Source organism: Drosophila santomea, chromosome 3L, assembly GCF_016746245.2.
Source record: "Drosophila santomea strain STO CAGO 1482 chromosome 3L, Prin_Dsan_1.1, whole genome shotgun sequence".
NCBI classification, from domain to species: domain Eukaryota; kingdom Metazoa; phylum Arthropoda; class Insecta; order Diptera; family Drosophilidae; genus Drosophila; species Drosophila santomea.
Window position 1 is genome coordinate 6400184 of NC_053018.2, and position 26321 is coordinate 6426504.

Sequence of the window (26321 nt, forward strand, 5' to 3'; positions counted from 1 at the left end):
CTTTAGCTGGATTATTTATATTTATTTAATTCCTAATCAGCTGCATTACTTTTATAATTAACATGCAAAAATTAATCAATTTAAATACTTTTAATGTAATTTTGCCATTTTCAAATCTGCTCTTCTGTTATAATTTAATTTAATATTAAGTGTTTATGTTTAGTTATTGTTTGGCAGCGGAAAGGGATTTAAATTTTAATAAAATTTGTTTGTGTTGAGAAGCAAATATATCATATATTGCGTTCAATCCAGTCAGTTAGAGAATATCCCCATAAAGTTATAGTGCCTTGCAGTATGCTCGACTATTGCTTGACCCTGTGAACTTATCCCTTTCTCTTACTGCTCGACCCGCATCGCGACCCATGAAACGTGAAATCCTGCAGCACCACATCGACACTCTCGGTGGGCAGCACCGGCAGCCAGGCGCGCCTCATACAATCGTCGCATCCGCCGGCCAGTTACCAGCCGGTGCTGATGAAGGACCTAGGTAAGCCCAGCCCGGATGAATCGGAGCTCGAGTCGGAGTCGGAGGTGCATGCCGCCCAGGTGGCGGCCTCCTTTAACTTAAGTCTAGGTAGTAGTGGTAGCTTATTCGTCTCCGATGCCCGAGATAATCAGACCCAGTCCCGCACCCAATCCCAAATCCATTCCCTGCATCCCTCACCACGTCAGTCGCCGCGTCAATCGCCGCGACAGTCGCCCAAGCAGGATATCGAGGTGATTGAGATCTTTGAGAGCGAGGCGGAACGACTGGCCGCCTCCCAGCAGGTGGCCGTCGTCCACCAGCATCCGGCGGACCAGGCCAGGGAATCCGGGCATAAACAGCGACGTGACCGTGACCGAGACCGTATTCCAACCGAGACGGACGCCTCCGCCCGGTTTATGGACAAGCATTTGAGTGACCTCGAGCAGGAGAACCTGGCCGATGGCACCTGCGACATTGTCGCCTACATGGAGAGTCTGCGCGAGAAGGCCTTTGATCCGCAGGATCTGGCCGAAGATGTTGGCGATCAGCAGCAGAATGACTCCAGCCTCTCGCCGGAGCCACAAACCATTGTGGAGAATACACAGCAAACCGTGGTGGTGGATATCGAGTCGCCATCCCGGCCAGCCACTGAATCCGATAGTACTGGCAATACCACCGGACCGTCGGAGAGATCGGGCGATGAAACGGAGGAGGATGCCACCACCAGTTCGTTGGCCTCGCATATCGTGGTGATTGACAAGAAGGTAGACAAGATCTTCAAGGCCAAGTCACCGGAGCGTCCAGCTTCCACCAAAGTCAAAGGTGGCCGAAGGCAGATATATATATCGCCAGATCGCTGCAAGTCCCAGGGTAGTTCCCCTGTGAGGATCATAAAGATTAAGTCACCTCGCACCAGTTTGAGTGACCAGGGCAAGCGATTGAGTGTCTCCTCCTCCAGGGACAACTCACAGGATCGCCTGTCGGGCGGCCGCAGGACACCGAGTCCTCGTCGCTCCTCCGAAGGCGGTGGCATACTGAAGCACACCACAGGACCGGCTCCTGGTATCCTGAAGCCACCATCCAGTCCAGCCAAGTCCAAGAGTCCGGACAGGAGTTGCCTCAAAAAGGGCGGACCATCGCACGTGTGCAGCGTGGAAACACTATCGCCCAGGGTTTCGCCCAGAGGCAGCATGGATCACCTGTCCCCCGATCGGGCAATGACCAGCAGCTCCTGTCTGCGCCACTCGCCGCGCAGCAGCTTCGATAGCCACGGTGAGTCGGATCACAACTTGGATGTGCCACATGGCAGTCGCAAGCGAAGTATGTCCGCCCACGGCAGCTTTGAGACGGGTACGCGGCCAAGGGCCCAGGAAACCTATCAGTATTATCCGGTGTATGACAACCAGACGTGCAGTGATCACTATGTGGCTGCCGCTCCAACTGGGCGCTATGGCGGTGGCACGAGTAGCAGGAGCAGGCTGAGCAAATCCCTGGAGCGCTCCACTTCCAGGGACAGCACCACCACCAGTAGCTCCTACGGCCACAGGGCGTATGGCGTTTCGCCCGACCGTAACTACGTGGTCTTCAGTTCCGGGCCATTGCGATCGCAATCCGCTGAGAATACCTTCTCCTCGCAACCCATCTACGATCCCTTGCCACGTCATCCACCACAGCCACTGCATCAGCCGCCGATGCACCACCAACAGCAGCAGCAACAGCAACAGCAGCAATACATGAGCTATGCCCCAGAGATGGGCGGATACACGGGCTGTCAGCACGATCCGCAGGGTGGCTACCAGCTGAGCTCCTCGGCACCGGAGTACACCACATGCATCGACTGTCTGTACCAGAAGAGACCCTCCTAGCATAAGTCCCGCGTGCGGCAGAGTCGCACGCGGAAGAAGACGCCACGCGGAATGGTGGTGGTCAGTGCGCAGCCGACGGCCACCGGGGGAATAGGATTCGTGCCCGAGATGGGCTCCGCCGAGGCACCCGGCGGTTGTGTGGACTGTCACGACTACTTCGAGATTCATGTCTAATGGAACACTCCGCCACGAAGGCAATGCCACTCAAGGACCTCCACTAAAAAGACCTCCACTATTTTGAAACCAAAGATAACAGACGAACAACCCGAAATGCCTCAACAAAACTAATTTTAACCGAACTCAGCTCACAAAAAATACGTAAACTCACAATGCTAACTATAAACGAATGTAATCAAAACCGAACACGAACTTCCAACACAAGGGATTGAAATCATAAAAGACCTAGCCTACAAAATATACAATCTACTTACTAGAAAACCACATGCATAAGTAATACCAGAAAGGCACTCTTAAAAACTAGTTGAAATAGCTCAAAACGTTACCATGCCCCAAACAAAATCCCCAATTCCTCGTATTCGTTGTGTAAGTGTTAGCCATAAGTCACCGAAGCTGAGCGTAGCTAGCTCTTTTAGCGCAGCAGCATAAATACATATGTAGTTTGGTAGTTCATACCGAAAACTAATCAAAGGATAAAACGGTGAGTAACTAATCCCGGTTGGCGAAAGGTTGCACAATGGGTATGTTCCACCGTTTTGCAGTTAATTATTTAAGTTGCAGCCGAGTTGGGCGCGAACATTTCGCCGTGATTTACACACTCACCCGCATTCGCTCACATCCATACACACACCCACACACTTACAACCACACCCACACACATTAACGAAGAAAATGGCGGAAGTTCCGCTCGCCTCGGGTGGCAAGTAGAAATATTACGTATACGCCGCGTTGCACACACAATACTCAAGTGCCGTAATTACGAGGGCAAACAACAGAAAAGAGCAGTAGTAGTAAGAGCAGCAGCAGCAGAAGCAGCAAAAACAGAAGCAGCAACTAAAACTAAAGTTGAAATTCATACTCGCACTCAAGTAAACTATGTACTAAGAGACAGGCAGACAAACAAATGGCAAACTCAACTTGAAACACATATAGATGGGAAAATAAGACAGCCAAGAGCAGATATAAAATGACAAAGACACCGAGCAGAGCTAAAAAGTTCGAAAAAAGTCGTCGCCAGCTAACTAACTATTAGCTGTGGAGGAGGAAAAGTGGAAAAACGGAAATAGGAGGAAAATGCGGGGAAAGTGGAAACTGTGTCACTTCCGTAAATGAAATCAAAAATTTTTAATTACCCAACTGGCGACATGGATCTACTACTACTGAGCTGGGCTTTCGGATGTTCGAATGCCAACACATTCCAGGGGTTAACATAAAATATACCTAACAAGAGTTTACCTATCGATATATGGGGATTATTTACATAAAGGACAAAAAGGACAACTAGCAAAAAACTAAATCAAACATTAGTTAGTTAGAAAATTTTGCCAACTTGCACGTTTGTGCTATTCGGGCATCGGTGTGTGTGTGTGTACCAATAATGTTGTGACAAATAATTTGCATATATGCATATGGTTTTTATATGATTTTTATAGGTTTTTTATAGATATAAACAAATATACATGCATATACAAGTCGACGGGCAAATCAAATGAAGCATTTTCCGCATGGGTTTTCCACCACCATTTCCGTTTCACATTCCAATATAATCAGCAAATTAAAACTAAAAATACAATAAAATGGAAACAAATCAAAATGTGGATGTATTCAGAGAATGATAATCGTAAGTCGTACCTCAATGTTCAGTAATGGGTAATCATATTATACATATACATATACGTACACTTAGGTAGCTCTGGAAAAAACGCGTATATATTATATATACATATATATATCCTTCCCTTTCGAGGCGACGGGTCGGGAATTCCCATTCGATTCTCCGATCCAAGCCGCACTCAACTCTCGACTAAATATATAGAAAACGGTTAAGATCAAACAAATTTCAGGTTGTTGTAACGAGAATTCAAAGCAGTATAGAGAAAAACACAAACGATGAAGGAGCAGAGTCAGAATAAATAAGTTTAAGCTTCAAGAACATTTACAGTTTACAGTTTACACTGGGCTTCAAAGCAGCAAAATCAAAACAAGAAATGATAACAAATATTCTCAAAAATCAAAATATACATCGTAAATACGGCATATATATATACATACATATACAGCAGCATATACAGCATAAATGTTCAACGAAACTAAAAATTGGAGCTATCGAAATCCAAAAAAATATACGAATATAAATGCAAACTAAATAAAGATAAGCGGAGGCTGCAAACAGCGAACATTGAAGTGGAGCAGCAAAGCTAAAACAAACATCAAATTTAACCAATAATCCTTGTGTGTGCACAACCCACACACGGCCAAACACTGAAATCCACTAAACAAATAATCGAAAAATCAACACACTAAATGCCAACTTCGAAATGAAATTCGTAAAAACTAAACTAAAGCGAGCCCTTTACGTACATAACTATTAATGGGAATTCCAAACTTAATGCAACTAACTAAAACTAAACTAACTAAAGCAATCGAAACGCAATTAACGAACTGGCCCCATGAGTTTAAAGTAAATACAATAAATACATAAAATACAGCAAATTAAATAAATGTAAAAGGACAGCGACAAGTAGAGGACACCCATATACTCGTATGTAGTTTATGCACCGATTTCCTGGCCCATCCAAAAAAGCAAAAAACCTCTCTCGAATCGAATCAAATCGAATCGAAAGACATACCCTCGATTAGTTATGCATTTAAATTTGTTTAGTAGTTGCTTAGCAGGTAAGTGCGATATTAATTTGTAATTAGGCAAACGAACGATGAGTACTTGAATTGAATTAGTAATTAAACAATTTAACGGGTGATATTTCATTTTGTCTACACACAATTATCTCAAAGATAACTAAAATCCCTAAAAACACATGAAAAATTGACTCGAATAATGTTGAACTCAGTTAGATATACACTTAGACGTAACTCTTAAGTCGGATATGGAGATGGAGTTGGAGTTATCTTAGGCATGTTAAGTTAATAGGTATTATTACCCGCCCATTCGATGCATTTGTGTGTATCTCTTCATAGCGTATCTGTGTATCTGTTGTGTCTGTTACAAACACTTGATATTATTAGTTGGCATCGCTTGATTAACAAACAACTAACCAAATTAACCGAAATAACCGAAATTCGATTCAAAAGCAATGAACTTTGCAAGTTTTCCCCTTCAATTTGAACGTTTTGCATTTTCTCTATCAATATCACGACTAAATGACAGAGTGTGCCGATGATCTAAAGCCAAATCTTGTACTGCTGAATGCCATGCCAACCGAAAGAGAGCAATGCTAATGCCAAGTCCATTATAATCGATCTATATATATATATATATATATTTATCTAACTATATATGTCTTATGGTTACACACACCAGATCCACCAACTCAACTCGACTCAATTCAACTCCTCACCACCCCCGAAACCAGAATCCAGTATTCAGAATTTATTCGGCATTTTTTCACACATTGAAACGCAATTATTTTCCAGAAATTTAATTTTCTGTTTTCCATACAACTTTTTGTGTGCCAAAGCGAAATAAAATCAAATTGAAATTAAATTTTATGAAACTTTCATCTATGCACAACTTTTTCCATCATTTTTGAATCACGCTCTTGACTTTTGCATCTGGAAAACTAATTTCCAAATAAGCAAGTGGGTTAACTGAAATGCGAAACTATTTCAATTTCACCACAAACTGTACCATAATTTTCCAAATTATAAACACCCCACTTTCCATCCCATATATATATGTACATCAATTTCTCTCAATCATTTTGCAATATTAAATTGGAGCCCTTTAATAAAGACACACACGAGAAACAGAAGAGGCAGAACGGAAAATGTTGGCATAAAATGCAAAACTTTTGATCGGAAATTCGAAAAATTGCCTAGACTTAACTTAAGCTCTTAACAAAAGCTAAACTATCTGCAAACGAGAAAATGAAAACAAGCGATGTCAACATTTTAGCCAACACAACTCTCTCTCTACTCAAAGTCGCCCAATCGCAAATATTAGTTGTTGAACTAGCTGTTAATCACTCCCACTTCCACTCCCACTACCCAGCCCAAAACTATATCAAGTAGAGAAAGAACCCGCTTGAAGTAGTGCTCATTACATTTAACAATAATTAGTTTTGCTTATATTTTTTAACCGAAAAATTTATACATTTTACTTGCATGCTTCTTAACTAAACGAATCCGAATTGGCCACAAATTACTTATTCAAATCTGTTTAACACAATTGTATATAACCAAATGGAGGTGCTTCCCTCCGCCCACTTGCTCTTTCTAACTCTTTCGATCTCTAAATCTATATTTTCTATCTGACAAAAAAAAAATACAAAAAGAAAAAACCAAAACTACAAATTAAGTTTTGCAAAACCGAAAAGAAAATATTTCATAATTTTTCATATATGGTTTCCATTGTATCTTTTCTTTTCTTTCATTTAATTGTAGGGTCCCCGGTGTGGAAACCACGAGACATGATAAATTTAGGCACAGATCCACAGTCAACAACCCGCAAAGACGATGTGAAAAATTAAATCAGAAAAAGCAAAGCAAAACATTTAGTATCAAGCTAAGCAAGCATAAAAACTCTTAATCCACAACTTCAAATCCTCTGTTCGATTTCTCAATTTTACCTAATCAAGTGTAAGGCAACGGCAACAGAAACAGCTAAAAGCAAAGCAAAAGCAGAAAGCAAATGCAGAAAGCAGAAGCAACAGTTCAAAGTTCAAAGCAGGCGAACCCAAAAGCATTTTTCAAGCTCAACGCTGCGATATGAAGATGCATTGAATCACCGGCCATCATCGGTAGGTGAATGGTGAATGGATGTGGTTGGCTTTTGAAGAATGCTTGGCTTCGGTTTGTTTCCGCTCCTTTTAAATGGATAAAACATCGAAGAGTTTTTGTCATTTTTTACGTTTGCGTTTTTAAACGGGAAAAGCACCACGAAAAGGATGCCACAGATCCTTTTTAGAAAGGAAAACTAAGAAAACAAAACAAAACCAAACCATAAAACATTTAACATAAAAAATGAAAACCAAAAGAGAAGACTCTGATTTATATTGATTGTATTTAAAGTGCAAAACATATAATAAAAGCATAATTAAAGCGAAGGATTTTGAGCAGATTTAATATGAACTAAGTGAAAAGATTTAACAAGATTAAGAAATACGAGAACAAATTCAAATGCATTTGTCGCTGAAAAGACTTGAAAGTAAATTTCGATTTAAATACATACATTTATTGAGGACAAGACGAAGACGCAGCTGTCAATGCGACGAGGAGGGAAACCCGTAAACAAATTGCAACCATAGTATTTAGGCTTAGAGAATTTAAATTATAAAAGAAAAACAAAAAACAAACGAAGACCCCAGAGAATTGCAACAAAAAAAAAGAAAGAAAAACTAAACAAAAGTCAAATGCAAAGTAAGAAAAAACCAAAAGGGTTGAATGAAAAACCATTTTAGCCAATTAAGCCACACACACAACCAAACTGAAATAAATCAACACACTCGTAATCGTAATGAGAAAATTTAAAAGAAAACAGCAATGAAAATGTTTAGTTCGTAGGAAGTACACTGAAAAAATACATAAAGATACCATACAAAATCCACATACACATTAAAGAAAAATAGCAAAAATTTAGTCAAAATGTTAAATGGTAAACTAAAAGAAAACGAAAACAAAATAATAATGAAGCAAACGATTCCATGCAATTAAATTGGGCTCCGAGCCGCCACAAAAATCCAATCAGCAAATACAAGCAAACAAAAATTAACTCAAAGCAAAGCAAACTCAAACTCAACACGTTAAAGCGGGCAAGCATTAAATTAAACTATAAAACTATGCGAAAAAAACAAACTAAATGAAAGTACATAAGCATAAAAAAGCAACACAAACCAAAAAAAAAATAAAAAGACAACACCTTCTAGCAGAATTACAATAATAATTAAGAACTTCACTTTGAACACTTTAAGAATCGAGAAACGATGACAACAGAATTATAGTTAAACAAAGGAAGCCTATCCCCAAGCCCAGAATCCCATAGACAAAGGCACAATTTTTGAGAACTCAATTAAAGAATTTCGAGAATTTTTGTTTTCCCTACGTCTCCAATACCCTATGGTTTTCAATTTTTGTAGGACGAATTTTTAGCCAAGAAGAAACAAATATATAGTCGAATACGATGAAAATTCTACCAGATGAGAAATAATAATTAATTGGTTGTGAATGCAGCTTGGATGTTAATTCGATTCAGGAACAATGAAATCCCCAATTGCTGAACGTTTGTTTATTCTTCTGGCCGCACAATGTTCGTGCGAGTGGCGATTGTCTTTTTTTTCAGTGTACTTGCAGGCATTGCTCACACTCATTCATTTTGTACCCCCCCAAAAAAATAAACCTCATAAACTCATTGAACCATATAGCAACAAATCGAAACATAATCAAAACATTTTTTAGGTTTCCAATCAAATTGAATTAAATATACAAAAAAAAAGTAAACTTGAATTAAACGATGAGAAATACTAAGAAAAACGTAATAATTGAAACTACAGACCATAGACAGCTACATGTATATGATGTGGAGTAAATAGAAATTCTAAATGTATACAACAGTCTAATGATAGATCTTCATCTCATCGTCCGTCGATGAGGAAGATGAAAGCTAATCAAACACGGGACAAAACAAGGAGAAATTTACCAAATACCAAATCACAACATTTTAACATAATTTTTACAGTTTGTATAAGTTCGACAGACAGAGGCAACGTACATAAATAATAATTAATAATAAAAACACAAAAAAAAAACCAAAACTCAACCGGAGACGGTGCAGTCAGTTGGAAGACTTTAGCGAAATGAAATAGTTAAATTATGAAACTCATTTGATGGCGAATGAAGGTGGCGTGAAACTTTTTGTACGCATTTGACTATTTTTAAAGCATTTTTATTAAATATATATACATAGTCACTATTATACGAATGTTTGAGAGCCAAACAATGTACTCATTTAATTAAGTTCACGTGCACACAATGCACTGGAATCTCTTTTAACAAATTGTTATCGGATATTTGATTTGTTTGAGCGTATTGTTAGTTATATGTATCACTTATCACACTTTCCTTTCGACAAGCGAACGAGGCAGCAGGAAAAACGAGGGTAACAATTGCATATTAAATACAATTTATAAGTCAGCCACACACGCAAACCAAATTCGATACACAAATCAATAGCAAAATGCAGCAGCATTGGAAACAAATGTAGCCATTTTACGAATGGAGAACAGCAGAAACCAACATTAAAATTCAATTTTTATTGTAAACCTAATTAGCAGCTGCAACAAGAACAACAAAAATATATTACCAACAGAAACGAACATGCAATGGATGTTAATACTTTTTGAGAAGGAGAAAAACAAAAAACAAAATATGCAACAGTAAAGAAAAAGAAATACACAATGATTATACAATTGCAAATGCAACTTAACACTCAACATAAGGATAGTGAAAATGTGTGACAAATGATTAAATTACGAAATCCTTTTGAAGTGAAAACAAATGAAAATAAAATGTGAAATTTAAAATGAAACCAAAATGGATGGAATGGCTTTTTATTGGGTTTCTTCTGGGCATTTCAGGTTTACAAAAGGTTGAATTTTAAACTATGATTTCATTTTAAAATTCATCTTTTCTTCTCGACGTTTGAAAAAACGTTACCAGTGCTGCCAGATGGTTCTTAAAATGTAATATTGGTTTTATACACGCCAGGTGGCGTGTTCCTCGCTTGGAGTTGCCACATAACAAGACTTTCAAATTATTTGGCGCGCATAACTAGCAAGTATTTTAATAATAGAGAAAATTGCCAACAAACAAGTTGTTTTGGTTTTGGATGCACCGCCGCCACGTGCCACGTGAAGTCTAGCAATTTCCATAATTTTTGCAACCCACTGACCCAGAAACGACACATGATGTTTGTATAAATAATTTTATTGTTAAACATAATGCAATTGGTACTAAAACGTACTATGTTCTACGACGTACAAATCTATAAGTGTTCTTTTCTAACTGATGTAACCTCCCCGTGTTGGAATGCCGAAGATGTGCTTTGCTTCAAAAATCGTGAGTTACTTTCAATTTATAATACCTCTTTTATTTCATAGTTTGTGTTTTTTGGGATAAATAAATATAAGATGTTAATTTACCGATCCATGTGGCGGTAAACAAAACAAGTTATGGAATTGGTGTGTACTAGGGTAATAGGGTAAAATAGCTAATAGTCGATCAGTCTCCAACACAAAACGGGCTACCTGCTGTGTGTGTTCTCTTCCCTAATCTTATCTAGCGCTTGCTTCCTCGGCCAATATCTACAGCTGTTCGCTTGGCACACTCACTAGCTTCGGGCTACAATTGGTTAGGCTTAGGTGTCTTACGAGTACGTACGATAAACTAAATATAGGCCTTAACTAAAGTGATAACAATTATGTGTGTGTGATTGTGTTTGTGTGTGTGTGTCTGTGTGGCTGGCACATCCAACCACATTCGCCTAGTTGGGCAGCAGCTCGGCCAGCTGATTCTGCAGACTGGGCGTTAGTGTGTCGGGGAACTTGATGTCGAAGGACACGATCAGATCGCCGCGTCTCGAGGGCTCCTTGGGCACGGGCAGACCTAGTCCGCTGATCCTACGCGTGGTGGTTGGCTTGATGATCTCATGGTTGGGATTCACCTGTATCCTACTGCCCTGCAGCGTGGGCACACTAACCAGTGCGCCACATAAGGCCTGCTTCAGACTGACCTGGGCTGTGTACTTCAGATCGATGCCCTCGCGTTTGAACAGCGAATGCGGTTTGTCGCGTATGATGAAAACGATGTCAGCTGCTATCTTGTTTGGCGCCGAGTCGCCCTCCTGGGGGAAGGTAATCTTTGTACCGGCCTTCCAGCCCGGTTTCACTGTGATGCTCAGCACCTTCTCCTCCTTGTACGGCCCACTGTTTCCGCTGGCCATGCGTGAGATCTTCATCTTCTTGGTGCATCCCTTGTCCACTTCCTCCAGCGACACATACAGATCATGCTCGATGGGTGGATCCTGTTGCTGCTGGCGCTTGCGACTGGGTGCCTGGGCATTGAATGACTGCGAGCGGAAGGCACCAGCCATAGGATTGCCCGGAAAACCGCCAAACATATCGTCGCCGCCAATGTTCATGAAGACCTCGTTGGTATTGCCGCCCTGAATGCCGGCAAACATGTTATCACTGCCGCCAAAGAAGACGCCAAACGGATCCGACGATCCAAAGAACTGCGCAAAAGTGGCCCTCGGATCGCCGTGGAACTGGTAGCTGAATGCACCCGGCTGGCCGCTGCCATCTGGTCCCGGCTGTCCACCCTTTAGTCCATCCTCACCGAACTTGTCGAAGATGTCGCGCTTCTTTTTGTCCGATAGCACCTCGTACGCCTCGGCGATCTCCTTGAAGCGCTCCTCCGCCTGCGGGCTCTTGTTCTTGTCGGGATGGTATTTGAGGGCTAGTTTGCGGTAGGCCTTCTTGATCTCATCGTCGCTGGCCTTGCGGTCGATGCCCAGAATCTGGTAGAAGTTCTTGCCCATTTCTCTCTCTCTCTGCTGAAATTGTAGGGAAAACACAAACGCCTTAGATTAGAATGAAAACTGATTGCCCGCCTGCTTGTTGTGCTTTTGGTGCTTGCTCTGGGGCGATGGAAAGTGCTAGAAGCACAGCAGTTGTGCAACTGCCGTGTTGTCATGCGAGTGACGTAGTCAGCACCACTGAGTGCTCCGTATGCCCGATGTGCCCGCTGTGTAGAAGGCAGATCATTTCGATGCGCCCACATGTGGCAATATGCCCATGGAAACTTACCTTAAAACTGTGCAAGTGTCGTTGGAATCCTTAAAAGTCCAAAAATCCAAATGGAAGTGCACAAAATGCAATGGCAAAGTGCAGCTAGTTGGTAGTTGTTCACTGTGTATTCACGTTATTTATATTTTCACGGGGCAATGTTCTTGAAATATTTATGAGGTTCTTTTCTTTCTCGCAATTGATTCGATTGTTCTTTTCGCTTTTTCTTTATCACACCGAATGTGGCTTGCGTACTGAAAACACACCCTGTTTTCCTCTTCGCGTTCCTTTCTCTTCAAAATTTTGTTTGATAATGAGCGGCATTCGCGCGTCAACCTCGTTTTATAGGTTTTCCCTCGTCTCCGTCGAAGTTTCTGGATGCTTCTCGTCGTTTAGGGTTGTATCTCGAAAACGTTTGAGTGCGAATGGCAACTAAAGCGTGACTGCGAACGATTTGGGCAAAAAGATTTTAAAATCACACATATCGCATAGACTATCGGTTCTGGAATATTTCCTGAAAGACCGCGAATGTTTAGTTATAGATCAACCTATATTTGACGAACTATATTTGCTTAAAAGATAAGTCAATGAATTTTAAAAACCTTAGGTCTTTAGATCTATACAATTGCTTAGAAACAAACCAAAATGTTTATTTCATAAAAATATCAAAATAAAAAATAACCTGTGGACGAGGTAAAGAAAACTAATGAAAGAAGCTAACAATTTTCGTAAATTTTTAGAAAATAACTTAACAATAGAATAGTAGGAATTTTACCGTGTTTGTATAATAATAACTTTAGATAATATAATTTAACATGGAATCGAATAAATGTCGTATTAAAATTAAAAAATATTTTAATAACAATTTGCACAAAATGAAATTGTATATAAAATAATATGAATTTTAAATGCCTGTTTATGTAATACTCAGATTATCTTATAAGTAACTAAAAATAGGAACTGTAAATTAAAATAAAGAAATATTTTAAGCGCCGTTAGTGTGACCCTAACACATAGTCTTTCGCTTCCCGCAGCTTTAAGGCGTTTGGTATTTCGCAGTCAGCGGCGGGCAGTCACACTGGAACGAGCAAGTCTGGCAAAACAGCCGAACGGAACAACAAAAAACATTTGTAAAAATGACCCGTCTAGGCTCGTTTTAAGCGGATTCACAGCGCATTACGAGCGTAGTCAGGACGCAGGAGCAGCCAAGTAGGCCGGGATTAGGACCGGGAGGAGCAGGATCATCGGGCGAACAGAGCCGCAACCCACACTCACACACACACGCAACCGTATACCGCAGTATTTTCACACACACACTTGAGGTGAGTGAGATGGAGGTACACACACAGGAAGACACACACACACTTACACGCGCATACAGAGAGAAGAAAACAAGGCGCCCCTCGAATTTTTGCGACATATGGACGCGCCTCGCTAAGGACTAATTTGCCAGCGCAAAGGACAGCCATTTGGGTGCCACTTTTTGGGGCAAACGCCAGTCGACATATGCGTGTCACGTTCCACATAGTCGAAGCCTTGACCGATCGCCCCGCCCACCGAACACCGCCCCCCGAAATGGAAGTGTTGCGCAAACGAATGTGACCCTTAACCCCTGCCCCAATACCTCCCCCCAAAGGAATATTCTTTGGCATGGCGCCTGTTCAAAGGATGTGCCACTGCAGCAATGCAGCAGAAAGCAGCAACGACAGCAGACCCATAAAAATAGTCATTCATTCCCGCGAATAGAGAGCGCTGGCACATCGAAGAGAGCACACAGCCGACATTAATAGCACTTTCGCTGTAAACCCACAACACATCGCCTATATTCATTGAGTAATCCGCCTGGGTTCGCGGGGCCTTAAAGTTCCCCCCAGAGAACTAGCCACCACCCACACCATTGTCCGGCGATAATCGTTATCAGTTGCAGTTCGTGAGTGGTCATTGCTATTTCGCAAAAGGGAACTGCACACAGTTTGATTGTTCTTAGACCCCGGATTGCACCCCGTTCAATTGCTAACATCTCTCTCCTTTATCCTGTTGAAAGCAACACTCGCATTGTTTGGAACAAATCGTTTGGGTGCTGTAGCAATCCTTGTATCTTCGTTCAAGTTCCAGAGAGCAGTGTATTTATATATTTCTTATCGCATCCTAAAGATATAGAGGCTATAGAAAAGTAATGTTTTCATATCGAAGTGTAAGCCAGATAAGTAAACTGTTTCGACCATGTCTCATTTTTATAGTGCATCCCCCTAATAACGTAGCACGTACCTAGCTAGCTCACTTCGCCAAAGATCGGGCGCCAGATCGGGTGGTATATATCTTCGGATCGCAATCGGGGGAATCGGCATCCCAATCGGTCAGTACACGCGTGAACTATGCCGTGCGTTGACGGTGCGGTCTTCTAACTCGGAAAGATTTCGGCACACTCAGATCAGACGGTAAAACTCAACCAAAAATCGTTGCATATAGACCACGGATATATACACACTTATTCACACAACATTGGAAGCTCCAATTAAAGTTGTACGACGCCTAAGAATAGAAAGCATTTCGTAATGGAGATTTTGTGCTCGATGCTCAATGCATTATATGATCGGGAATCCTACAGTTTCCGGCACCCAGCAGTCATATCTTCTCAGTCATCTCATGGTTTTTGTAGATCACATAGATTTCGCAGTACCGAAATAGTTCAAAAATAGCACAAATATATGCGAGCATGACTGTGCTCCTCCTGCCGTCCTCCGTCCCCACGTATATCGCCTATATGGCATAGATAACTCGCGATATCGGTTTCTGTAATACCCGACCAACACAAACATTGACCAAAAGATCATCGTCATCATGTAAATATTGAGTGTGCATGGGGCGGAGGCGAGGGGCCCACAATATGTGTTGAAAGTGCCTGACCATTCTGATGGATAGACACATTCTACGAGTCTGTGCGCCTCAGAGATTCTCTGAATCTCTGAAAACCTTCGCATTCACAAATAGCCAGATATACGCGTATTCAAGACGCTCCCAAAGCTGTCTTATATCGTGCTCCTCCGCTCGCCTCCGTGTGCTTTTTTCCGACCGCATCGATGTGTCGCCGTCGTCGCTGACTTTGCCTGTTTTTATTTTTAGCAGCACGGGTTTCTTATTTTGATTTCTGCTGGCCGACGTGTATTAGCATTTTTGGATCCCCATCTCGCTCGCTCCCTTGCCGGGCAATGCGGTTTGTGTTTGGACCATCCAACATGTGTTTGAACGGCAAACTGCAGCGCATTCACATCGCACATCGTCGATGTGCATCCTCCATTCGGCGGTGGAGACCCAAAATATCTTGGCTGCCTGTGGCTGTCTATCTGTTTTGTGGTTATTTTTGAGCAGCGAATTGGAAAAACATTGCAAATACCCCGGCCCCAAATTGATTGCGACACTCAATTAAATGCTTAGCAATACGAATCACTAAAAATTAATGCCAAAATAGACATTTGAAAAATGTTAATTTAGAATAAACTGAATTTGCACTGACGCCTGGAAATTGTAGAGTAGATCAACTTTATATTAAGCATCTGCTTTCCTTAAATCTGTCGAGTTCTACAAAATATTTCTAGAATAATTCTCAGTTATTCGCTTATGTCTGATAAGTATTAATTTGTACATATGGATATGTCCACCGCCCACTTGCAATTTGCGCACTGCCCAATCGAAGGCGCCAGATATTTGTCCGTATAATAGCCACCACTTCCGTTACAGAGTCTTGCGGAGACCCACAAAGAAAGCCAGCCGAAACATGGAGCGACATTTGCAGTGAAATTTATGCATTTGGTACGCCCAATGCTGATGGTGTTGGTGATGATGATGATGATGATGATGACGATGGTAGCCAAGTGGAGGCAAATAATAATTCCCGTAACATCCTCCGGAGGCAACTGATGGTCGGTTGTTTACGAAATTCCGCTGCGCGTTAGTCACGACGTCGATTTCGGGGGGCAGTCGATGCTCGATTGGGTGTACGTGCTATATGTATATATCTATACAGATATATATATACATATATACGGCAACTGGTGCTGGCCCGTACAAATAAGGCGCGAAAAACAAACCCGGAGCACGTCAATACCAGTGGCTAGGGACGCGAGACGGAGTCTTCTTGGTTTCTGCCGCCTTATTTGCGAATGGGGTCGAAAACAAGAAGATTTCGCAGTAATTCGGGGCTGGGCATCTCTTCCTTATTTACTCTGGGCCATGGCAAGCCAAAAGAAGCTTTGTCATGGACAGCAACTTGGCCCCGCCGGAGACGTCAAAGGTGTCGTGTCATCTTCTTTATTTTAAAATTGAAGAATAGAAAAGAAAAACTTCACACAAAATTCATGAGTAAAGCTCAACGTTTCGCTTACAATCTATTTGCAGGGTTTTCTCCACCACCACCACTTGATTCATCCGCAGCCTGGACATGACGGACAAGGAGAGCGAGCAGTGCACCGTCTCGGTCTTTGACCAGACACCCGGCTCGGAGCAAAAGAAGATCAACGTAGTGGTCCGCTCCCACTTCACGGTGAACCGCGTGATTGACCTTATCGGCACCCAGTTCTCGTACGGAAAGTTCGAGCTGTTGCTGCAGCCACACGATAACAAGGATCTGGTAAATAAGAATGGATCATCTAACCGTTCTGAATGAATCCCTAATAAAATCCCTTTTCCTTTCTTTTAGGTTAATCTGAATGCCGTGAATTCCCAGCTGATGTACGAAGTGGATGGATTTGAGCCTCAGCTGAAGAACCACTTGATCCTTCTGCCCTCCGGCAGTTGGGATGGCGACGTGACCAAACGCTTTGAGTTGCCCATTAAGAAAGTGGTAGTCAAAAAGGTTATGAAGTCAGACGGAGAGAAGGCCAAGAGTCCTGCGACTGGCGAGAAGAAGAAGCGCGTAGTTGGCGAGAAAACCAAAAAGAAGCCAGCATCGGGATCTTCCTCTCCAAGCAAGACAAAAACGACGAATGAGGACTCCTTGGCCAAGACCAGCATCAGTACGGAATCAAGTCCCGAGAAGGGTTCCAAGATCAAGACCGCTGACGAAAAGATCGCCAAGCCCATTTCAGAACAAGCACCCAAGGCTAGTCCTGAAGAAAGCCCCGAGCTATCTACGGAGACAAGCTTAAAAATCACTTCTTCGGAGAGTCCGGTTGCCAAGAAAACGGCCAAGGTCACTTCTAAGCCGACCCTAGAGTTGCTGAGTCCCATCAAGCCGTCGTCACCCATTAAAGAGCTTGACTGCGAACCAGTTGACACTCTGAGCAAGCAACAGCTCTCTGAGCAACTGCAGCTGTATCCACAAGGTAGAAACCTAATCTCACCAGTGGACGATGGTCCTTCCGATCTTTTTATCTCGGATGCCGAACAGTTGTCGGATGACGACCTGGCACTGGGCGCCTCTGCTAGTCCGACAATGCTGGGACCTGGCTACGATTTTGGAGCTCCGACCGGCGACTCGGACGTCGAGGGTGTGACCGGAGTGGTAGACCCATCTACAATTGGCACAGACGATGGTACGTACCCGGCTCTGTCTAACTTCTATCGCCGAAAATATGGTGGCGATGAGCTGCCAGCTTGGCAGAGAGTCAACACAACGGCGGCGGACTTCGTGTCCTCGGCCACCACAGAAACTGAGACAGAGGCAAGGCAGACGAGCGTCGGACCCAGGGGATATGTTGGGTTGGTCAACCAAGCCATGACCTGCTATCTAAACAGTTTGCTGCAGGCACTTTTTATGACACCCGAGTTTAGGAATGCTCTGTACCGCTGGGAGTTCGATAATGACAACGAGGCCAAGAACATACCATACCAACTGCAAAAGCTCTTCCTTAACTTGCAGACCTCGCCCAAAGCGGCGGTAGAAACCACTGACCTGACCCGCAGCTTTGGGTGGGACTCGACGGAGGCCTGGCAGCAGCATGATATCCAGGAACTGTGCCGTGTTATGTTCGACGCTCTAGAGCACAAATTCAAGAACACTAAGCAGGCAAATCTCATCTCCAACCTGTACGAGGGCAAGATGAACGATTACGTGAAGTGCCTGGAGTGCAATACGGAGAAGACGCGCGAGGACACCTTCCTAGATATACCGCTCCCTGTGCGGCCCTTTGGAAGCAGCTCCGCATATGGCAGCATCGAGGAAGCTCTGCGCGCCTTCGTTCAGCCGGAAACGCTCGATGGAAATAACCAGTATCTCTGCGAGAAGTGCAAAAAGAAATGCGACGCTCACAAGGGACTGCACTTCAAGTCCTTCCCCTACATCCTCACGTTGCACCTTAAACGCTTCGACTTTGACTACCAGACCATGCACCGCATCAAATTAAACGACAGGTGAGTCCTTTTGCCATAATCCGCCACCATTTAAGTTAATGCTCGTCTACTATTTCAGAGTGACCTTCCCTCAGACGCTCAACCTGAACACGTTCATCAACCGGAGCGGAAACAACGGTGAACAAAACTCTCAGCTGAACGGCACCGTGGACGATTGCAGCACGGCGGACAGTGGATCCGCCATGGAGGACGATAACCTAAGCAGCGGCGTGGTGACCACAGCGAGCTCTAGTCAGCACGAGAACGATCTGAACGACGAGGATGAGGGCATCGACATGAGCAGCAGCACCAGCAAGAGCGCCAAGCAGGGATCCGGTCCGTATCTGTACGAACTGTTCGCCATCATGATCCATTCGGGCAGCGCTTCCGGTGGCCACTACTATGCTTACATTAAGGACTTCGACAACAACGAGTGGTTCTGTTTTAACGATCAGAACGTAACTAGTGTAGGTGTCTTACGACAACTTAATGACTTGAAAAGATATTGACCGACTATCTATCCGCAGATCACCCAAGAGGACATCCAACGTTCGTTTGGCGGACCAAACGGCAGCTACTACTCCAGTGCCTACACCTCCAGCACCAACGCATACATGTTGATGTACCGGCAGGTGGACGCCAAAAGAAACGAGCAGGTCGCCAAGGTGGCCGACTTTCCTGAGCACATCAAAACGCTGCTACCCAAGCTGCACTCGGAGGAGGAGACGCGCGGTACCCGCCTTGGCAGGCACATTACGGTTACGGATTTGGCTCTTCCGGATTTGTACAAGCCCCGCGTCTACTTTTATAATCCCTCCCTGAAGAAGATGAAGATTACCAGGGTGTACGTATCACAGAGTTTCAACATCAACCTGGTTCTCATGTCAGCCTATGAGATGTTGAATGTGGAGCAGTTCGCGCCGCTATCTCGCTGTCGCTTGGTGGCCTACAACTCCTCGATGGACACGATTATCCAGTCCCTGGAGAGTTGCACAGATCCAACTTTGACCGAACTGCGCGCGGCACAGAACTACAGTCTAGACTTTCTGCTGGAGTACCGGGCCGAGGATCAAGAGTTTGAGGTCTATCCGCCAGACGGCATTACGTGGTATGTGTTTAAGGTAGATCTATCGACCATGGCGATGGACGGTCCCTTCCTGGTTTACTCAGCAGCGCGGGAGCGGGAAGCCAGCGACGTTCTTCGCCGCTCCATCGCCCTCCGTTTGCACATTAGCGAGCAGCAGTTCCTTCTTGCCACGGTGCGCGGCACGGTGCCGAAGGCTTTCGTGGCCTACGATCCCCATCCGTCGCCCGAGGCCCTGCAACACCTTCAGAACATGGCCAACACCCAGTTTAAGTCCATAACATACTTCTACTTGAACGTACCCAACACGGATGCCGCCACCCTTGAGATGCTCGGTGTGCCCAGCGTTGAGTCCATCGAGGTACGTTTTACAACTTTTGGGTTTATAACTAAGGTTAATTTTTGCCCGTCCTTTCAGTCCGCCAGTGGAGGTGATGTTGTCGATGCTGCAATGATGAATGGCGTGGCACCTGGTCACGTGTCCTCTAGCAACGACTGCGATTGGAGGCGCTACAAGCGAGATCTACTGGAACCCATGGCGCAACCCAGTCCCAGCCACGGCCACGAGTCCAACTCGGAGGACAGCAGTCTAAGCGACGGAGACCGAACACTGGTGGAGTCGGACAACATGGCACATCGCGGTGGAGGTGACAGTCAAATCAGTTCCACCAGTCATTCGCCGCAGCTGTCTAGTCCGGAGGACGAGGCGGCCTCCCACGATGCCATGATGCGGGTTCACGCCTACTGCAATGGAAACGGCAGTTATGCGGCGGCCGATGTGGTGGATCCCCTGCTCCTGCCCACCAGCACCAACCACTTCTTCTACGCTACAAAGGTCGAGTGCGTGGATGTGATCGGCACCAGTTCCAGTTCGGGTCACCAGTCCGACGAGGAGGCGCAGCTGCGTAAGCCCACGCGTGCCTATAAGCTGCTGGTGGGCACACACATGCGCATGGGCGCTTTTAAGAAACACATCGAGCAGCTGATCCAAGTGCCCTCCGCCTATTTTAAACTGCAGCGGAAGCACGATAATAATCTGTCCAACAACCAGAACAACTCGTTGGTCCATCTCATAGAAGGCGAAACACTGACGGTGGAGTTGGGTAAAACGCTGGAGCCGGACGAGTTTAAGGCCAAGATTCACTTTCTGCGACTGGCGGACATTGACAACGAGACGTCCAAGCTGCCCTGCGTATGCGAGTGGGTCTACAATGCCAACACCACGGCGGAGCAGGCCAAGAAAGATCTGGTGGCCAAGCTGCACCGCATGGATGCCAAGTACGCCACACTTTCTGTGCAGAACTGTCGCATCTGGCTGAAGGGCGGACGTATTCCCATAAAGATTCTGTCCAACGATGAAACGCTCCATTGCGACATGCGCTCCACAATCACATCGGAGGTGGGTAACCTTGTCCTTGTGATGAAGAATAAACTTAACTTGGATTATATCTTATACCATTTCAGTTCATTGTGCAAGAGTGCGAGGAGGGAGTGGACCCGCAGCCCAAGGACGATTCTCTGACTATATTTGTTAGGCGGTGGTGTCCAGCTAAACTGGAGTTTGGAAAGTTCCAAGAAATCACTTTGGACCGTAAGTGTTAAATGTATATTGCATTGTAAGCAGTAAATTGAACTCGTATTTTTTTGCAGAGGACAGCGAAATCAGGCTTTCATTATCACAGATCAGCAACATCACAATAGACAAACTGAGCTATATGAAGGTTCGTAGTAATACGTTTTTGATTGATCTTGATTTAAACTACATTTGTCTTCACTGCAGTTGAACAGCAACTTCCCGTGCACAACCATATCAGCGTTAAGTGTCAACGAGTCCAGCAGTTGGTACTCCGTGCCCGCCACCCTGGACAAATATCCGCTTAACACCACACAGACGGGAAACATCTACCTGTACAAGTAAGCGTGGAACACGTGGCAGTGGTATTTTCAGTTCCCAAGACTAACCAATCAATGCCTTCAACAGAGATAGGACGGTACCTGCGCGAGAGCTGACGCTGGAGGAGCGACGCCTGATGAACGCCAAGGAGAAGGCACGACTGGATCGGGTGGGTTGCGTGTCCACCACGCGATATTCGCAGCGTCGGGAACGTGCCCTAAAGATCTACCTGGACTCTCCGGAGAAGTCAAGCAATGTGACCGCCTCGGCACCGATGGATGTGCATGTCAATAATTAAGTCTGGCGAGTAGGAAGCAGTCGCGATCATAAAAAAAAGTACACCAAACCATGTATGTAAGCGACAGCAGACCATTAAATCCCAGATCCTGTTTTAATCAGCGGCCACATATCTTTGTCGTCTGCAAGTGCTGGTCGTGTTTTCTATACTTTACCCGCAGCAATTGCGTTTTTTGTTGTTCTTTATTTTGTTTGACGCAAGGGGAAAGGTCAGCGGGATGGGCAAAAGCGTACGGCATCGAATTGGTCTGGTTCTGAATCCGGACATGTTAGGAATGGATCTGGGATCGACAACTGGGGTGGCTAGCACAGCACTAAGTGACGTTTACCATAACGAAGTTATTCTTGCAACTTTCGTAATACAAGAGTTCAAAGATGAGACTGTAAAATTTAAAATAAACACGCAAGAAATCTAAATTACAAATTGTATAATGTGAATGTGAACATCAAAACTAAATTAAACGTATAAAATAAACACGACTCTCAAGTGCATTTATTAGAATGAAAAGCGTCTCGAATTCGATTAGGAATTGGGTGGCTGGCCATACATAAATGAAAACTCTTTTGGCATTTATCGGCTGTTTTATAGAAAATGTTAATTTTATTTAATACCTACTACGCAGCGTTAATAACGTTTCACTTGAATTATATTTTAAGATCATTTAGCGTTAAAATTGTTACAATTTGACGACAGTTCTTGCTTTGCTTTTTCGTTGCGATGATGTTGAACAGACCGATAAACGAAGGCAGCTTATAGTAAAGGAAATAAAGAGGTAAAGTTGGCGCGGCACCGACCGCCCTCTGCTGATGGATGGAGGATTTTTGGGGAAATGTATATGCGTTTTCATCCTCAAATTGTTGCCGTCTCTTCTCTTCTGTCCTATTCTGTTGTCAAAAGGGCTTTAATACGCAACGAATTCGATAGTAAAAATCTGTGGAGCGGCAGCGGTAGGCAGCGCAATTGTTCACATTGTGTTTCCGTTGTTGGGTTGGCGGTGCGGTTGTTCATGATCCCCGTGGTGGTCTATGCCTTGGTCTCGACGGCCGGCGCCGTTTCCACCTTTGTCGCCGCTCCAGCTGCAGCCTTCTTGCCCTTACCCTTGCCCTTCACGGGACCCAAAGGCTGCGCGAGCAGAGTCTGAAAAAAGTTTGGATTTTAATTAGTGACCCGCGTGAAATCATGACAAAAGTTGCAACTTACCTTCAGCTCCTCCTGCGCCACGCTGTACTCGCTCACGTAGCTCTCCGCCTCGAATGGGATGCCGGTGACCAAGTTGACGCCGTTGGGCATGAGCAGAACCGTGTGCTTGAACTGCGCCACAACCTCGGCTGTAATTCAAGATAAGGAAATGGATTGTTTAACTTCGTTATGACTTCCGGTTAAAATGCGAACTTTTTAAAGGTTGTTTAAACTAGTGTAGTTCGTTAATTAATGCATAAATTGATAGGTGGTTTCAATTGTGACAGTGCCATGTTCAGACAGAGGCCACACTAAGGCAACTGCTGAAGACGTCAAAGCCTGGGATTTGTTCTGGCAAAATGTCTGGCCGTACTTAGCACCCGAAGGTGTACCAAATCCGGAATTAAGTTCTGCCAACTCGCATAATAGGATGAGTTATATTGTATCACACTTACATGGCTTCTCGTACAGCACTTGGAAGGGCTCAATCATCTTGTGCGAGACGCACTCAACAACTCCCATGCGGGCCTTGGTCTCCTCCTCGAAGCTGCGGATGTTGAATGGCATGTTTCCGTACTTAGTTTTCACCTCTGCCAGCAGGGCACGGGAAGCCTTCAGCTTGAGCATGTAGTTCTCCTCAGACTTCTTGTAAATTGAGACCTTGGTGTCCTTCTCGCGTCCCTGCAACGAATACGAAAGGTTAGCAATAATGTTTTGCGGTGGATAAGCTGCATATCCTGCTCATATTTGGCGTTCTCAGATCTCATAATCTTGCAATCTTCGGACAACAGCCAGCCGGAACTTGGTGTTTGCACGTGCCGGATTTTTGTATAAAAAATACGCCGAGCATACAAGACGCTCCGCAACAAACACCGCATTCCAGCCAAGTCAGCCTCAAGCGCGTGTTTTTAATCATTGAACAAATAAGTGAAGTAGTGTTTTCTTTTTGGTAGATCACTAACCACTCCTTCGCCGGTGCTGACGATAACATCGATAGCATACACCTCGTACGTTTCGAAGGTGCACTTCTCATGCTCCTTGCGCTGCGCCTCGCTGGGGTTCTGTATGATCGTCTTCTCACCGTCAATTTTGAACTGCTTCAGCTCGTGACTGAGCATGCCCTCAATGGGCTTGCACTTGTACGACTCGCTGATTTGTTGCACTGCATCGGTGAGGGAATAGTTCTGTAAAGACATTATGTATTAAATAAATTAGTTAAGCTGAAAACATTCCATTTCCCTTTGCCAAATCTTAGTCACCTATCATAGCATGCAATAGATAACGCAAAAAATAACAAAATAAATCACTAATCGGGATTATCATTGCGATTGTGGACAACTTTAAAGACCGAACATTTCAAATATCTAAACTTGTTCAGTTCACGAAATCGACACTGTTGATCTCTGCAGACTTTGAGCTGTACTGAGCCACGAGTTAAGGCAGCAGACAATCCGTTGCCAGCAGATTAGGATTCTGACCTATATATACTATGCAGATGTGGACAACTTTAAAGACCGAACACTTCTATGGAATGAACTTGTTCAGTTCACGAAATTGACACGTTTTCTATCCGCAGGTTTTGAGCAGAGCTGTGCCAGAGTTTAAGCGCAGTCAATCCGTTGCCTGCAGAAGAAGTAACCTTGTGGACAACTGACAAGAAGCCTCCAGTCCTCATTAATAGGCCAGGGCGATTGCCAGCTGCCGCAGCTGATCTTTGCAAGTGTTGAGATGTTCAGTCGCTGGAGAATCGCGCCAGACAATCCGTTTCTTGCAAGGATTAACAGAGGATTACCTAGAAGTAAGGGAGGACTCACATTGGCGCCGGACTTGAGCAGACGCAGGGCAGCCTGGACGGCCCAGTAGGCAGCGAGAATGACATCGGCCTGGCGACCACTGATCTTCTGATCCGCTCCAGCGCCTACCACAATTGTGTGAGCGGCCACGGCAATGAAACCATCAATGTGGGCTCCCAAGTCACTATAGAAAAGAAAGTGTTGCGATATTAGTATAGGCGGTATATGTGGAATAAGTGGTATAACTTACATTTTGACCACATCACCGGCCTTTAACGTGTAGTCAGCATCGTTTTTGGCTGGCGAGAAGTGGCAAACACAGTTGTTGACGGACAGACAGGTGGGAAAGGCGATGCCCTTCTTCAGGTCCTTCTCCTTTTTGTATACCTGTTTGTGAAAGATCGATAAAAGCATTAGATTAGTTGCTCCTTGCACTATACATCAGAGATGGTTCCCCTGGTGTGTCCTCAGATCTCATAATCTGTAAATCCTCGGGACCGTTTGGGCGAGCACACAAGCCGGGCACGTGGGGCATCGAAATCCCCCCGTGCGCCTGGCGACCACGAGGTGGTCACCAGCCCGCACAGCACATGGGCAACCCATCGGGATACCCTCAATGGTGTAAGTCTTAATCATTGGACATGGAATTGGCGCCAATGACCGCCAGGTGGCCACCACTTACTTTGCCGGTCTCCTCGGTGAGCTGATTGTCGCCCTGGGTACAGATCTCGCGGACGGAGGCATCAACCACGCAGAGTCCAATTACCGCCTTGAGGGTTTCTAAAATTAAACAAGCAGACGGAGTCCAGAAATAGGCGGATTAACCAACGCGTGGCGCAGAAGGGAAAGCGGCATTTAGTGCATTGTGTAAGCGCCACGTAGCAGCGGCTCCAGAAATCGGCCTACACTTCGCTGTTTTTGGGCAAATAATACTCACTGTTGACGATTTCGCCGGCCAACTTGTACTTGGTCACCACCAAATCCTCGGCGATGGTCTTCTCGGGCTCCTTTTCCACATCTGCCATTGTACTTGACTATAATAATTTTAAAATGGCGACTTAATGAAAATGCGACCGACTGAAACACCACGAGGTAATGAAAGTGTGGCCAGGCGCCGACCAGGTATCGAAAGTTCCAGTGGCGTGGACAGAGCGACCGCCTCTCAACTGCTGCTATGCCTTGACAACCCTGGCCAGATGGGCGGTCAACTTAAAATGTGTGTGAAAGCGTAGAATGCTAGTCCAAAAAGGTGGACGAATTTTGTGTGACACTTGCTTTGTTAATTACAAATATTTTATAATATCACACATTCCCAAACAACTTATCGCTAAATTAATGTTTCAACACCAATACAATAAGCAAGTTTCGGTATTTTATTCTGTTACATATTAGCGGTCCGTCTAAAAAGTAGAAAGTAAGAAATTCGAAATATCGATACATT

General features: G+C 44.4%; 4 protein-coding genes across 20 annotated transcripts in view; 2 read left to right on the plus strand and 2 right to left on the minus strand.

Moving 5' to 3' along the window:
- LOC120449874 overlaps positions 1 to 10054 on the plus strand; it is an 85052-nt gene extending 74998 nt beyond the window's left edge. For 8 of the 13 annotated variants that reach the window (XM_039632546.2, XM_039632547.2, XM_039632548.2 and 5 more), the window contains 2 exons: positions 384 to 487; positions 6910 to 10054. In XM_039632546.2, coding sequence (XP_039488480.1) covers positions 384 to 487; positions 6910 to 6995 — 190 coding nt within the window. In that variant the 3' untranslated portion in view covers positions 6996 to 10054. Of the gene's footprint in view, positions 1 to 383; positions 6834 to 6909 lie in introns of those variants that run through there. The other 5 variants (XM_039632538.2, XM_039632539.2, XM_039632540.2 and 2 more) reach the window with 3 other exon arrangements.
- A 376-nt stretch (positions 10055 to 10430) lies between these two features.
- LOC120450035 (dnaJ protein homolog 1) lies at positions 10431 to 12629 on the minus strand. Of its 2 annotated transcripts, none has more exons than XM_039632787.2 (2): positions 12327 to 12629; positions 10431 to 12070 (listed from the first exon to the last, which is right to left on the minus strand). In XM_039632787.2, exon 2 carries the CDS (start codon positions 12056 to 12058, stop codon positions 11003 to 11005), a length of 1056 nt encoding a protein of 351 aa, XP_039488721.1. In that variant the 5' UTR covers positions 12059 to 12070; positions 12327 to 12629; the 3' UTR covers positions 10431 to 11002. The 2 variants fall into 2 exon arrangements, with proteins under 2 accessions (XP_039488721.1, XP_039488720.1); XM_039632786.2 differs by having other exon boundaries at positions 10431 to 12073; positions 12327 to 12627.
- A 741-nt stretch (positions 12630 to 13370) lies between these two features.
- Positions 13371 to 22005, plus strand: LOC120450029 (ubiquitin carboxyl-terminal hydrolase 47). 4 transcript variants are annotated; one of them, XM_039632776.2, is made up of 10 exons: positions 13371 to 13627; positions 16701 to 16932; positions 17002 to 18653; positions 18712 to 19099; positions 19160 to 20077; positions 20135 to 21115; positions 21181 to 21307; positions 21367 to 21437; positions 21497 to 21630; positions 21698 to 22005. In XM_039632776.2, exons 2-10 carry the CDS (start codon positions 16744 to 16746, stop codon positions 21906 to 21908), a joined length of 4671 nt encoding a protein of 1556 aa, XP_039488710.1. In that variant the 5' UTR covers positions 13371 to 13627; positions 16701 to 16743; the 3' UTR covers positions 21909 to 22005. The 4 variants fall into 4 exon arrangements, with proteins under 4 accessions (XP_039488710.1, XP_039488712.1, XP_039488713.1 ...); XM_039632777.2 differs by lacking the exon at positions 13371 to 13627 and adding an exon at positions 14598 to 14743; XM_039632778.2 differs by lacking the exons at positions 20135 to 21115; positions 21181 to 21307; positions 21367 to 21437; positions 21497 to 21630; positions 21698 to 22005 and having other exon boundaries at positions 19160 to 19740; positions 19803 to 19998.
- Positions 22006 to 22477: 472 nt separating this feature from the next.
- Positions 22478 to 25998, minus strand: LOC120450034 (proliferation-associated protein 2G4). The gene is made up of 8 exons (XM_039632785.2): positions 25818 to 25998; positions 25563 to 25660; positions 25131 to 25267; positions 24902 to 25064; positions 24050 to 24271; positions 23543 to 23768; positions 23109 to 23236; positions 22478 to 23045 (listed from the first exon to the last, which is right to left on the minus strand). The coding sequence occupies exons 1-8, from the start codon at positions 25903 to 25905 to the stop codon at positions 22932 to 22934; spliced, it is 1176 nt and encodes a 391-aa protein (XP_039488719.1). The 5' UTR covers positions 25906 to 25998; the 3' UTR covers positions 22478 to 22931.
- Positions 25999 to 26321: the final 323 nt, after the last annotated feature.